Genomic DNA, 14,599 nt, shown 5'->3' with positions numbered 1-14,599 from the left:
AAACTACTTCAAGATCGTTTCAGGCTGGACATAAGGAAGAATTTTTTTACTGTCCGAGCCCCCAAGGTCTGGAACAGCCTGCCACCGGAGGTGGTTCAAGCGCCTACATTGAACACCTTCAAGAGCAAACTGGATGCTTATCTTGCTGGGATCCTATGACCCCAGCTGACTTCCTGCCCTCTGGGCAGGGGGCTGGACTCGATGATCTTTCGAGGTCCCTTCCAGCCCTAATGTCAATGAAATCTATAACAGTACATGGGTCCCTATCAACTGCACAGTACCATTAATCCCAATGCACAAGATTGTGCAAAATCCTAGCTACACAACAATAACTTCTTCTAAACTACTTCGCCTGCCAGGTTTTATTTTACTCTTCAAATCTTCAGTCAGTTCTGATGACAAGGGTCATTTTCTGCACATACAAACAGAGGACAGCACTTGTTCAGGCAGAATACCTAACCTGGAAATAAGAAATTGCCTTTATTCTGGAAAGCTGAATGGGGCTTATGAGAATTGGATTTAGCAAGTCTCCCTCCTGCTCCCAAATAACATGACAAGTTTCCTCCCACCTGCTCCTTATTACTCACCAGACGCTATGAAGCAATGGAAGTCAGCAATTATACCATCCTGCAGTGAGTATTTGATGCAACCAATCTCACAAGGGAGGAAGCGCTGCTCACAGTGAGAAGGCAGTTCTCCATGGCTGAGAATGTTCAGGAAATAAAAACTGTTCGCAAGCACAGCTGAAAGAAGAAGTTACTTTCAGAGTTGCTAAAGGGGAGAGCCAGCCTTCCTCTATTCAGTTGGTCCCAGTCAAGAACCAATTTCCGATTTTGCTGGGACAAAAGCTACTAAAACAGACAGAACAACGATTGATGAAAGATACACATACGTAGAAAGATATATGACAAGACATAACTTTTCCAGAAGTATTGTAAGTCACACGAAGCCCAATTCATCTCCTACTTATTCCAGATATTGCTCTTTTGTACATATCAGGGAATATTTATGAAAAACCAGCAGTGGCCTAAAACCCGTCAACCACCACTGTCCTCCAAGATGACCCTTACTTCCCCCATCATCACTTTTTATTATTTATGTTTTTAATGGAGGGACAAGAAACATAGATACTAAAATACTACCAAGTAATAGGTTCCAAGAATACTAGATAACTGGCTCCTTAAACAAGTCCAGCTTCCGCAGTCCAACAGCAAAAAGCAAAAAAGGCTAACCAGAGCCATTCTTCCAGTATGGAAAGGATGGATTACATTTCCACTTCCCTCACCATCTCTCCCCTTTCTGTTTCCTCTTTAAAAGAAAAAAAAAAAAAGGTTTGCTTGGTGGCTGCACAAGTTATACACATTGATTTGTTGGTTGACTGTTTAGAGTAGGGGAAACCTCATCAACCTCCCCTAGGCCAGATGCAGACCCACCTTTGGCAGGGAAGCAAGCGGTGTCAGGGAGTCATGGAAGTAACTCAGCTGTCACTCACCCACCACCAAAGAAACAGCTCCAATGTGGCTCCACCAGTATTTGATGGTAGCCTTACCCCTACCTGCCCTGCCCTTGAATTCCTGGTCCCTCCAGGAGCTTAATGGACTGGATGAAATGGCTCCTTGACCCAGATCTGGAAAGCGATTGACATCCCTTGTTTAAAACATCTTGCAAGTATTATTATGTATTAACATTTTTCATAGGCAAGCTCATACTACAGAGGTAGTGCTCTGAAACTCACCTCTGAGTAAAAGCATGTTGTAAGGGCTAACAAACCATCTTTGGAAACCAACCTTTTTGTACCTAATGAGATGCTGGCCAACTAAAAGTGACATTGATCCTCGCTACTTAGTAGTTTCATAATTCTAGGCTCACAGGTTTACCACCCAACAACCCTGTCCTCACCTCTTACACCTAATACAAAGCATACAGACTGTAAGTGGGCCAGCTCACCAGACCCTGTGCTATGATCTACCCAGGCACCCACACTGATCTAGAAATCCACATAGCTTTCTCCTTAGAGGACTTCTGAGCAGGAGCCAGGCTTAGTCAGCACTGGGAGTCCACCCTACTCTGAACCAGACTTTTATATCACTCCTGCAGTGCTGGCATTGGCTGCAAGCATACCAACCCAGCCCAGCAAGTCTAACTCCTTCCTCATTAGAGGCTTGCCAATCCATGCCACCACACATGCTCCTGCTTGAGACCCTTTTCAGGGTACTTCTCTCCCTGCATACATCCTCCCCTCCACCCCACAAGAAAAAGTCTACACAGAAATGGACCTTTTTAACCTTATGACGGATTCAGAAGAAAGGTTGCAGGAGCAGGGACCACCATATGATGTGGGGTTTCATCTCCTTCATGGTGTGTAACCAGCAGAGAGATACTTGGTTACAAACTGGGGTACCTTGGCTAGGAGCTCAGACTCCTGTACTAGAGGGCCCTTCTTGAGGATAGTCCTGTGCTAGGGGGGTCCCACTCCCTTCCTTGGGCTGCATCTTCTCAGTGGACTCCTGGGGTTGTCCCCCTGAACTCTTGGACTCTTGTATCCCCATGAAGGCTGCCTGCTGCTGGACTAGGTGTTGGGGCCTGAACTATGACTTGTCCAGATTGTTCAAGGGAGGATGTGGCCCCTTTATGAGTTCCTCAAAGCCTTCCCAACCTTGGCTGAAGACTACAAGATAGGTTAAGGAGTCTGCCAGGCCTACCAAGCTCAGCTTTGTGAGCCTTTCCATTGACAACAGCACCCAGGCCCGGGATAGGGTTTTACATCCTCATGAATGCCTTTGGGGTCCAGAAGTAGGGATTTTCTAATAATTGCTTAGGAACATCCCAAATTCACCAAAGCCATTAACTTAGTGCCCTTTAACATGACTGAAACCATCAGTTTTGCAGACTGGAAGGCCTGAGCCCATGTTTCTGCCATCCATATTTGAGATCCAGATGTAGTTGCACAGGTGAAACCAGCTTCATGCACCTTATGGCTAGAGGGGGTGTTTCCCTGGTTGTGAGGTCCCCTGCTTCCTGTCCCTTTTGGTGCTGGCTGGAGTCAAATTTTCTAGTTCAGAGAAATGGGCTCAGGGGTCCCCATCTTAGGCCAGTGGAGGCCCCAGTCTCCAGGGTTGAGGGTTCCTTGCCCTGGTTGGAAATGTGGCTGCAGTTGGCACTCCAAGTACCCTGCTTTGTCTAGCTGCCTGCCCTTGGGGCTGGTCTTGGGCCTCAATATATCCAGGTCTTCTTGGAAGTAGGCCCTCCAGAGGGTTCCACTGCCAGGTATTGCTCCATCAAGCCTTTGCCACCACCTTGGGCTGATGCCACAATACTCAACTTCTACCCCCGGGGGCAGTATTCAGATGAACCATTCAGGAATTACCTCCTCCACCTGCTTCCCCATCCCATCATCCCGTTTGGATCAGCGCCAGCTCCAGTTCCTTAGCTGCTGGGCAAGAAGGCAGGGTCAGCCTCAAGGTAGGTAGCACTCTGTGAAAGCACAATCTGAAAGTCTCCTCTGAAATGTTAAGGATGTCCAGAACGATTGCTTTCACTTCCTAGTAATTCACGAACCATTTCAGTAACAAGACCCCAGTAGGTCAGCAGGGTCATCTCTGATAGGTACAGAGACAAGATCACTGTCCATTGATCCGCTTCTGCTGGCTGGTGCCAACCTGGCCGGCCTCCTCCTGTCCCCAGCAGCACGTGGGAAGCCGGCTTCAGCTGCATGCTGCTTTTCCTGGCCGGTGCCGACCCGGCTGGGTGGGGCAGCATGTGGCTGAAGCTAGCTTCCCATGGGCTGCTGGGCCAGCAGAAGGGGCGGTGAAGCCTCCTGCCTTTTGGGACCAGCTGGCACAGGTAGGGGGAAAAGTGCAGCAGCACGTGGGAAGCCACCGCTTGAAAGGGGATGGGATGGGCTGGCCGGGCTGCACCAGGGAGGGAAAGCCCCCCGCAGCTGTGCTGTATGATCCTTTAAGACTGAACAATATGCTCAAGAATAGAGCATGAATGATCTGGGCTCCAACATAAATTCGGAGCAGGTAAAAATCTTTGTAAAATACTGTCCAGTGTTTGGATTGTGTTCGCTTCTGTTTCTTTGTGCGGGATTGGGGGTTCAACTTGTTACTACTTGTTAAAGATGTGTTACTAACAAGTTATTAATTCAATAAAAGTAAATCTTCTTGAAGATTATTCTTAAAAATGCCCATGTTTTGTTGCTTTGATTAGTTTCCACTCTGGCTGATATCTTTTCCACATCTGATCTGTCGACTTGCATTATGCTTCTTTCATTCATTGAGAAGTGAGTAGAAACGAAAGTGTTTATTTTAGTCAAGTGTTTCGTATTATTTCATTCTTACTTTTATATTGTTTTTATTTTGGATTTTAAACCACATTTCCAAACCCATTTCATTGTCAATTCCTGCAACTTCTTTGGTGTCAAAGGCCACGTGACATCACTTCCTGATGTGATACCACTTCCTGTGAGGTCTTTGAATATGGCTCACCAGCCACACTTCCTGTGCGGTTTTTATCACTCGGTGATAAAAAGTTCGTGATCTGGCCGCACATTCAAAAAGGTTGGACACCCCTGCACTAGGTCCTTAATTACTTTCTGCTGTGGGACAGCAGCATTTCCATCTTTTCATATCCATGGTTTGAGGGTTGGAAAGGGCATAATGGGACACATTGCCTGTGATCTGTAGCAGGGGTTAGGCTCACTAGATTGCCCACATTCTCCAACAACAACAACAAGGTAATGAGCTGCCTGGTACCTGTGCTATAGGCTACCTGACACCTGCATTGACAGGTGATGTGTAAGGGGTACATATAGGTGCACATGCACCCTGAGCGTGGCAGTGCACACCCTGCAAAAAGGTGCTGCTGACACTGTCAGCAGCGCCTGCAGGTGGTTGCTGCTTACTACCCCACCAGTAGTGTCTGTGGGTGGGTCCACGGTTCCCTGCCCACCACCGCTATGCTCCTGCCGCCGTGCCCCCTACAGCTGCCGGGGGCAAGCGCCGTTCATGTGCACTGACCTGAGAATCCAAATGGGTTACTCCTCAGGGGATGTTTGACCAGGAGCCAGGCTCAGGCTCAGTGCAAGGAGGACTCAGTGCTGACCAACTCCCATCTTTTATACCACTCCTGCAGGCCTGGCATTGGCTGCAAGCATACCAGGGCAGGGCCACACCAGCCCAGTAACTTTTTAACCACTTCCTCATCAGGGGCTAACCACTCCAAGCCACCAGATACAAACCTAGTTCAGGCCCTGTATGTCCCCAGTGAAATAGCATTTCTATATCATTTCTACTAACATGAAATAGTTTCTAATCCTTTCAAACCTTAAAGGCCATATTTCATCCTCAATACATGCATGTGGATCCTATCAAGTTTAGTGGGAGTTATGGCAAAGAACAGAATTTGACCTGAAGCATTGTGAATTGCTTTTATATCACAAAGGACATTTATTATGACAAGACAATGACAATCCTAGTTTTTATAAGGTCTGGCTTTTGCCAGTATATGTCTAAAAGATTTGAATATTTGTTTTTTCCCCATTTTCTCCAGCTAAGCCCGAAAAGCAGCTTGTAAATTATTTGTATAATGAACAAGATTATGACAAGAATCAAATTGCTCTAGAGTTACTCTACCTTGATCATTCCTCCCCGGAAGATTAGTGGCATTTGGAAGAGTTGGGCTTTTCTGTATTTGGATGGGCAGGTGTGCAGGAATCGGAGAAGTCTGACTGGACAGCTGGAGACAAGAAAGGTAGTTGAATGTACAACCAATTCTGCTCCTACCAAACCAGGAAAGGACTATCACATAGCCCAGGGCTGTCCAAATGGCAGCCCATGGGGGTTAATGTGAGGCTTCTGGGCTCTTCTTCAACCGCCACTCCTGATTGCTCTAGCTGCTGCTTCTGCAGCCAGGGTCTCTACACACCCCCTTCCACCCTTAGCTTTTGCTTCCAGCTCTGGCCCTGGGAGGCACAGTTGCACAGCTCACACTACCAGGAGACCCTGGTGAAGTGCAGTGAGGGAACCGAGGTAGAGGGCTGCCATGTACCCACACTACAACTATGCGAGTCTGGAAGGGGTCACACCCCCTCTAGCCACAAGTGCTATGTGTAGGTGTGAAGGAGGGAAGGGGCAGAGCTGTGCACATGTTGCAGGGAGGAGGCAGTATAGTCCAGGGGCCCATGGCTCACTCATAGCTGCTTAGAATTTGGACAGCCCTGATACAGGCCTTGATTCACCCTCTATAAAAAGCATGAAACATTTCCTTGTAGCCCCTCTCAACCTTATTGTGCTCTGTAGTCTCAGTATGAACCTGTAGACAGAACAAATATGTTTTCTCTTCTTACACAAAGGAATTCACCTTAAAAATAATCAGTAAGTCTTGGAAGTTTGTCTATAGATCTCTAAAGTACTGAAAAGGGGGAAAGACTGTATCTTTCATAAACTGTGCCTTTTCTGCTATGATCAGTGGCAAACTAGAAAGCTGTAGTTTGAAGAGTGCATTCCACCAATGGAGAGAAACTAGAGAAATCCTGTTTGCCCATTCCTTAATGAGACACCAAAAGCAATGAATTATATCATAAACTCATGTAGTATTTCTACAAATCACATTCCCCTTTTCTGCCAGGTGAGAGACAGCTAGGAATTTTCACAGGATTAGGTCTGCTCTCACATTTGCAGTCTGCCCCAGTCAAGGAAGCATGACCTAGGGTCTCCAGTGCACTGATCTACTAATTTCTTCAAACCAGGACCATCCAGGACAGATACTTGGCAGCACTTAACAACTGTAGAATCACTAAAACATATTGGTATTAGAAACAACAGTTATTACCAAGGAAAGACAGGCTTATGTGCAAGATTTTAAGGGCATATTCACCTCATTGCAGGCACACAATCTGCATGATACACTAGTAAATGCAACACTACCAGTAAGCAAACCGCATGGAAGAAAGCAGGTTCTGCCCGAGCATTTAATTGCTTTCGCACAGAGAAATCTGCAATGCCATTTTAGAGTAAAAAAGTTATAAGGCTTGGGAGCTTGGACCCAGTGGGCATGTAAGACAACAGAAAACCACAATAAAAATATGCTACTTGACAATGCCGAGGGGAAAACAAACTATTTTTTCTGAAAAGGTAGAGGCACAAACTGTTAATCATAACAACCTCAGTTCACTGGAAAATTGTGTCCATTTGCCAAGGTATCAACTTAACACTTACTCAAAGAGCAAAGCTCATCTTAAAAATCAAATGAAGCTTCTATTAATACAAGTATTGGTTTCTGTTTATTACTGCATATATAAACAGTGTAAACTGATGAAAGCCAAATTTGCCTCCACTAATCTGGTATAAAAAAGCTGAATTTTAGTTAAAATGGTGCAACTGTTTTACAACCACAGAGCCCCTACAGCTCCCAGTCCAACTGCTTGTGACCTTCAGCTTCAACTACTTTCACAGGAACTCTTTTAACACTTCTTGTCACCATCATGGAGTGTAGTTTAGTTCCAAAGCCCTGGTAAAGTACACTGCTGTAAAAGCCTGGAACAATAAAATTCAGGCTCTCTTCCACTTTAGAACAAATGCATCATGAAAGTAACTAGATAAAATAGTTTTGCACTGATGATTAGTTACAAACACTTCTGGGCTGTGGAAAAAAAGGAGGAGCACAGACTAATTGTGGCAGTAGCTTTTGCCTGCTTATTTTAAAAGAAGCTAAAAGACACCGTTTAGGCTTTTACAAGTTTACAGTGTAGCCCTCTACCACAAATGTGGACAGATCCCAACTCCTGCTCTGCTCTGCTCTGCTCCCCACCCCCCGCCCTTCAGAACAGAAGCATGGAATCTGGGTGGACCGAAACTCTCACCATTTACCTGTTTTACTGATGCATCGGTGGATTTTGCCGATTTCCACTGACGAGCCATTTCTGCATATTTCTCCTTTTCATCTTCAGTCAGCAACTTTGAGTAAAAATAATTGTTACACTAGTTAGTTCCTGCTAACAGGGTAACTGTTTCACAAAGCAGAAAGTTCTTTGAACAGCAGCTCTCCACTCAGAGGGGACAATACAGCATTGCTAATCAGAGGTTGGAGTGGGGTGTTACATCAGGCAAAATACACTTTCCTAATGGTACCAAAACTTTTATTCTTTGGCTTTGATGGGCGAGAGACAGATAGGACTGTCATTCTAAGCAGGAGAAAAACCTCTAGAAATGTAACTCAGTGAGGGCATCTATTTCGTTTATTTTTCTCTTTCATTTCGAACAGATTTGCGATCCCGGGCCCGCCCGGGGAGGTGGGCTGTGAGGTCGTTACAGGCCCAAGGGCCCGTGCCCGTCTGGGGGCCACACCTGCCCGGGCGCTTCGACTGGAAGAGCCCCTCCTTCCCAGGGACCGTCCGCGCTCACCGCCCAATCCTGGGAGCAGTAGGGAATGGCGTCAACCACGCGCGCGACGGGCAGGCCTAGCCGCCGCAGCTCGGGTAGGCGGTGCAGCGCGAAGTAGTAGTAGGCATTACGGGCGCCCTTGCGGTTCGGCATGTCTGGGCTCAAATCCGCGAAAAACCAGGCACGCGGAGCCTCCGGATCCGCTTTAGGCGCCGCCGCAGCTCAGCCTCGCCCCCTCGTGCCTCAAAGAGCCAATCGGCTGGCTTCCAGAGCCGGCACCGCCTTCCCTCTTATTGGTCACCTAGCGATGCGGCCCAAGAGGGGACATCCAATAGGAAGGGGAGGGAGGGAGGCTAGCGTGAGGAAACGCCTTATCGCCCCAGGGCATGCCGGGACTTGTATTATTTCCGTCCTTCCCCCCAGCGCCCCTCTGAGTCGAGATCAGGCGCCGCGTGCCGGGCGTGGCTATGGAAGCCGGGCTGCCTGCGGGCGCTTAACCCTTTAAGCGCCTTTGTCAGCGCGATGCCCTCCTCTCCATTATGCATGGGAGCTGAATGAGCTACACCTGTTCAGCCTGGAGAAGGAAGACTGAGGGAGGGTCAGGCTGCGTGGAGAGGCTGTGAAACCCCACACCCATCCTTGGATTGCTTTTAAGAGCAGGGAGGCCAAGGACAACATGGGTGTCACAAGTGGCATGAGCAGTTGCTGTGTGTTGCACATGGCAGATGGGGGGGGGCAAAAAGTAGGTCGGGAGGTCAGATGGTGGGCACAGGGTAGGGAGCAGGAAGAAGAGAGGCAGAGAAGGCAGGCAGCACAGGGAGAGTGGCAGATCAGGCAGGGAGCAGAAAGCAGAGTGGAAACTTGGCCGGGAGCACAGGGAGGGGGCAGAAAGCAGAGCAGCAGATTGGGTGGGAAGCAGCCAGCAGATCAGGCAGGGGAAGGGAATCAGCGTGGCATCTGGGGAGGATGCTGGGCTAATTTGTGGCCCACTTGCCAGAAGGGTTTGCCCCCACTGGGTTAGGCAGAGTGGTTCAGTCTCCTTGAGTGGTGGAAGGGTTGGACTAGACCTGCTGAGGTCCTTTTCCACCCTACTAGTCTATGATTCTATGCTTTGGAAATAGCATATTTCCCCTCTACACCCATAACATAGAATTGGGTTTTAACCCTTCTAGACTATCCACTTACCATTCACTGGCTTAAGCCTGGCCTGGCCTGTGTAGTATGTCTCTGGTGGCAATTAATGCTAACCGCTGTCCTTCCCAACTGTACAAGTCAGTCTGCTAGTGGTGCATGTGTGCTTTAATCATGCCCAGTATGCCTCATTTCAGTACTGTGCTGTGTAGATTGTGCCAGCATGGGACACGGGACTTCCTTGCACTGGGGATTGTCCAGAGGCAGGTGGGATACAAATGTGATCCGTGGGTTAAACCAAGGTTATTCAACTTCTAAGTGGTTGGGGGCTGCATGCCCTGTGGGCCACACCAACAGGGGCCTCACATTGTGTGGGCTGCACCAGAGCGAGCCCTAGGCCCCCAAGCTGCATGCCACATAGATGTGCCTTACCTACTGCGGCATGTTCCCATGCAGGTACCTTCCTACCACTGTGTTATCCCTCCTTGCTGCACCACATGCTCACTCATGCACTAAGCAAGCATTATCCCCCCCCCCCCCCCCCCCCCAACCCCCCCATCCCCAAGACACCTTCCGGTGCCCATACCATGCACTGTGCTTCCCTGCTCCCTAGGATGGGTAGGAAGTAGCAGCTGGAGGAGGGAGTGGGAGTCCAGAGCTCCAACTGTTGTTGCAGCCGGGAAAGTGGGACTGCAATATGGGGGCTGCAACATGTAGCCTGCCTGCTAGTTGAACAATAGGTGTAGTGGTAAAGGCCAAAGTGTGTGTAAGGGCAAAAGGGTTGTAAAATTTAGTACAAGGGGTGGTCCTTCTTTGGGGTGAGCTAGGTGTTTGACTGTAGGGCCTGTGGCAGTTAGAAAAGGAGTCCAGGACAACTGGCTGTTTTTTAAGGATGCCCTTCTAAGGGTGCAGGAACAAGTTATCCCAGTGTGACAGAAGAATGAGAAGTGCAACAGGAGATCAGTCTGGCTAGACAGCAATCTCTTCAGGGAGGTGAAACTCAAAAAGGAACCTATAAAAAGTGGAAACTCGATTATAGTACTAAGGAAGAATATAACAGCATTACATGGGCATGCAGGGAGAAAATTAGGAAGGATGAGGCATAATTTGAGATGCAGCTGGCAAGGGACATAAAAGGCAATAAAAAGGGATTGTACCAGTATGTCAGAAGTAAGAGAAAGACCAGAGAAACCATAGGTCCCTTATAGAACGCAGAAGGCAATTTAGTTATGCATAATTCAGAGAAGGCTGAAGTATTTAATGCCTTTTTTACTTCAGCCTACACACACAGGGGCAGCTACAAGATTACAAGTGCAGCTGGCAGCAAAGATAGGGAAGGAGACAGACACCCTAGGGTAGTACAACGATTTAGGGAATATTTGGAGAAGCTAGATGTTTTCAAGTCAGTAGTCCCAGATGGGATGCACCCTAGGATACTGAAGGAAAAAGAGAGGTAATTTCAGAGCCATTAGCTAACTTCTTTGAGAACTCATGGAGTTTGGGTGAGGTCCCAAATGATTGAAAAGGGGAAAATATAGTGCCCATCTTTAAGAAAAGGAAGAAAGAAGATATGGAGAATTACAGACCCTTTTCTCCTAGAGTAACATGGTCTCCTGACTCCTGTTACAGGGGTGACTTGATAACAGTCTTCAAATACCTGAAGGACAATTACAGATAGAATGGAGATGGGCTTTGGAAGAGTCACTCATTAAACAAAAAGGGGTTCTCAGCCATAATTCTGTTTGGAGCAGGTGCTCCACTAGAATGGTACAGGAATGAAAAGCTCATCTGTTAGCATCTGTGTCCCTTTTTTCTTGCTGCTTCAGGGAATCTCGTCTGCTTGGCTTCTCTACCTTGAAATACCATCAACAGACCTTACTCTTATGCCCTGCCAGGAGTCTGGCTATCTGTTACTGGCTCCCGGGAGGCCCCCTCCTTCCCTATTGTTAAATTCTTGCATGCTTATCCAACCTTCCTTTCTCTGCCTGGTAGTGGACTTTGTCCTTCTTGTTAGCGTCTTCCTGTATGTCTGCATCTTTGATCTCAAGCAGTAGGAAAAGGTCCAGAACAGCTGCATGGGGCTCACTGTCAGCCTCACTATCAGGAGATGCCCAAGGCTTTGTCTTTGTGCAATAACTTTTAGTGGCAGTAGGAGCCTTAAACAAGATGCTTCCTTTATGAAGTGTCACATTGGTTTAAGTGCCTGCACGATACAACAGAAGGGAAAACCAATAGGCAGGACGTACTTTATAGGTTCATTTTCTCTCTAGAAGCTGAAAGTAGGGAAGTAGGGGAGGGACCATTTAAAGAGTCCAAGAAAGTGCAGAAGGCTGGTTGGTCCAGTGGTCTCTGGGTTTTAGGAGATTTTAATTTTATTCTTTCATTATTTCTTTCACTACAAATGTCCGCTGTGACCTTGTATGAGTCACTGAAGGCTTCTTGGGCCTTGGTTGCCCATACAATGGGAACAATAGCACTTCTCTACCACACAGGAATCTTGTGAGGCTACATGAAAGATTTTGAAGTTCTCAGATGCTACACTAGTGGGTATAAGCCACCCAGGTACATAAGCTAGCTATCCAAGACACGGTGTATACTGTGTCCTGGTGAGTTATCTGCAGCTGATACTAATGGATGCACATTTGAAGAATCTCATTAAGAGATATGGAATCCCTGGATGTCTCTACTCCTTTTTTTTTCTCCCTCTGGTCTCTCTATCACAAATGTGGGCTCATGTCTGTACATATATATAAGCACATTGTTTTCTGCAATGATTTGCTTGCTTCTACCATAGCAGTCACCAAGGGAAGAAAGTGCGTGCCCCTACAGAAACCACTCTGTGTGGAATTCTGCTGACTCCTTGCAATGGATAGGTGATCCAGCTCTGGCTCCCTCCCAAAGGGTGACAGCTGTCTTGGATCTGTGTCCTTTCCCACGCCCTCAACACAACAAATACACTTCTCCATGAAAGCCTCCGCATCCTCATTCACACTTCAGCCCAGATTAAGTTCCAGAAATAAACAACTTGTTTTGTTCATGTTCTGCTTCCTTTTGGAGAGTGGTGTCATCTGCTACCAAGAGTGCCACTCACTTCTTCCTCCAGCAAAAGTTCATGCTGTCCAAAGAAAACTGAATTCTCAGAAGTTGGTGGGGAATGAAAAACTTGGTTGGGTTTAAGTTTAGGATCACTTTATGAATAGGTTCATGTGACCTAGGAGTTCCCTTCCATCCTATGTTCCCACATTCTCTTAGACTCATGGCTTATCCTAGACATGCATGCACCAGCTACAATATTATCCTCTCTTCTGCTGCCAGATCACCAGGAAGTACTGCTTTTTCCTTCTAATGGAGGTCATAATCATAGTGGCCCATATATTTCTCTTCTTCAGATTGGATTATTGTAAGTAATTATATCTGGGGCTGAAGAGAGAAGCTACAAGCAGGACCATATGACTGGCCCTGTTAAGTATGAATTTTATTAATGGAACTGCTAGTGTACAGAGTGTGCTTGCACAAAGTGGTAGGTGGCTGATTCCATTGGCAGGGTTTTAGAGCTACCTGGATACAGCTCTGGCTTATTCCTGGAGGCCTTGAACTTCCCATGGCATCTCTAGGATGGGTCTATATGTTGGCTGCTGTGGGCCACATCATGTATTTCTTGTTTTTAATGTATGTCAGGAATGAGACCCATTGTGATAAGCGCCACCAATACATTAAGGAAATGAATTAAATGGGTTTAATTTTTTGCACTTCTTTTTAACCGCTTTCACAGCTTTGGAAAACTAGCTAGGTTCAGAAGTATTTCCTCCTACCTCAACATCAAATAACTGAAAAAGGAACAAAGGCACAGACCTGTGTGCCTAAATAAAGAGACCTGGGCATGGAGTGTGCGTTCTCATCCACCAATATTAAGTGTATTATAAGACTCCACTGTCTTGTAAAGTATTGTTCCTAGCAGTGCATCTCTGCATGTTCGTTTCCATTTTTCTTTGAGCATGTTCTGTTCTCTCATGCACAGTTTTGACTTGACAGCTTTGACAGCCTTGCATCTTCTGTCAAGAATCCCACAGCTACCCAGCCCTTAACCACTCTTTCTTCAAGGGGTAAATTAAGGATAACAAGGTTTAGTTAATTTATTAAAAAAACAGTCAGGGGTCCAGTTATGGCTCTCATAAAGCTTAGTGTGTGGCTTGAAAGTAAAATTTATAAGCAGACCAAGGAAAAAGTATTCTTGGAAAAAAAACCCAGGACGCAGTGGATCATCTTCAGTGTGAGAGTACCATAGCTCAGTGGGCTGGCATTCTTCCCTAGCACCCTAGCACCCAGCTGTTTTTTCCCCCAGAGTCCACACAGCTTAACCATTTATGTGTTTTCCCTTTAACTTAGCTGGCAAAGTTTTCTGGCCTGTTCAGGTTGATGTCCAATAACTCCTGAAACATAGGGCAAGATCTAGAAGACTGGAAGAAAGTAATACTGTGCCCAAATTTAAAAAGGTTAAGCTTCAATACAAGAATGGACTTGGGCACCTATAAGTTAGGTATCATCCTGCCGAATATTTAGATGGTTGTTCCAAGAGTAGAATCCCAGAGAGAGGTGCAAAGACTCCCAAAGACTCCCAATATAGTCTCAGGGGGGAGTTAGGAATGGAGCCCTAATGGAGTCCAGAAAATCTGTGCTTCACATAGGAAACCACTTAGAACTAGCCAGTATGACATGTGCTAAGCATTAGGGTATATCTGAGATTCTGCCTATCGTGGAGCCTATCTTGGAGCTTAGATGCCTGTCAGGGCCAGTTCAACCGTTAGGCAAACTAGGCAGTTGCCTAGGGCACCAAAATTTGGGGGGTGCCAAAATTATATGCAGAACAAAATAACAGGAGCATCATTCTAAATAACAGCCCTGGCTGGCTACAGCTCCACCTTGGTCTAAGACCTTTGGTTTGGTAAGGGGAGAAAGACCTCTGAAAAGTTCTCAGAGGAAATATCACTAGAATCGTGACTCCTACCTTTTCGATGACAAGGTACACAGTGGTGGGGGCACCAAGGTACATAGTTCGCCTAGGGTGCCAATTACCCTTCGACTGG

General features: G+C 46.8%; 1 protein-coding gene across 2 annotated transcripts in view; it reads right to left on the bottom strand.

Moving 5' to 3' along the window:
- MAEL (maelstrom spermatogenic transposon silencer) overlaps positions 1-8,631 on the bottom strand; it is a 24,026-nt gene extending 15,395 nt beyond the window's left edge. The window contains exons 1-4 of one of the 2 annotated variants that reach the window (XM_006018888.3): positions 8,406-8,631; positions 7,872-7,958; positions 5,637-5,739; positions 588-743 (exon numbers count right to left, since the gene is read on the bottom strand). In XM_006018888.3, the coding sequence (XP_006018950.1) occupies positions 588-743; positions 5,637-5,739; positions 7,872-7,958; positions 8,406-8,537 (478 nt within the window). In that variant the 5' untranslated portion in view covers positions 8,538-8,631. The remainder of the gene's footprint in view (positions 1-587; positions 744-5,636; positions 5,740-7,871; positions 7,959-8,405) is intronic. The other variant, XM_006018889.3, reaches the window with a different exon arrangement.
- Positions 8,632-14,599: the final 5,968 nt, after the last annotated feature.

Source organism: Alligator sinensis, unplaced genomic scaffold (assembly GCF_000455745.1).
Source record: "Alligator sinensis unplaced genomic scaffold, ASM45574v1 scaffold19_1, whole genome shotgun sequence".
In the NCBI taxonomy this organism is placed as follows: Eukaryota; Metazoa; Chordata; order Crocodylia; family Alligatoridae; genus Alligator; species Alligator sinensis.
This window is presented reverse-complemented; position numbering and strand designations above follow the sequence as displayed.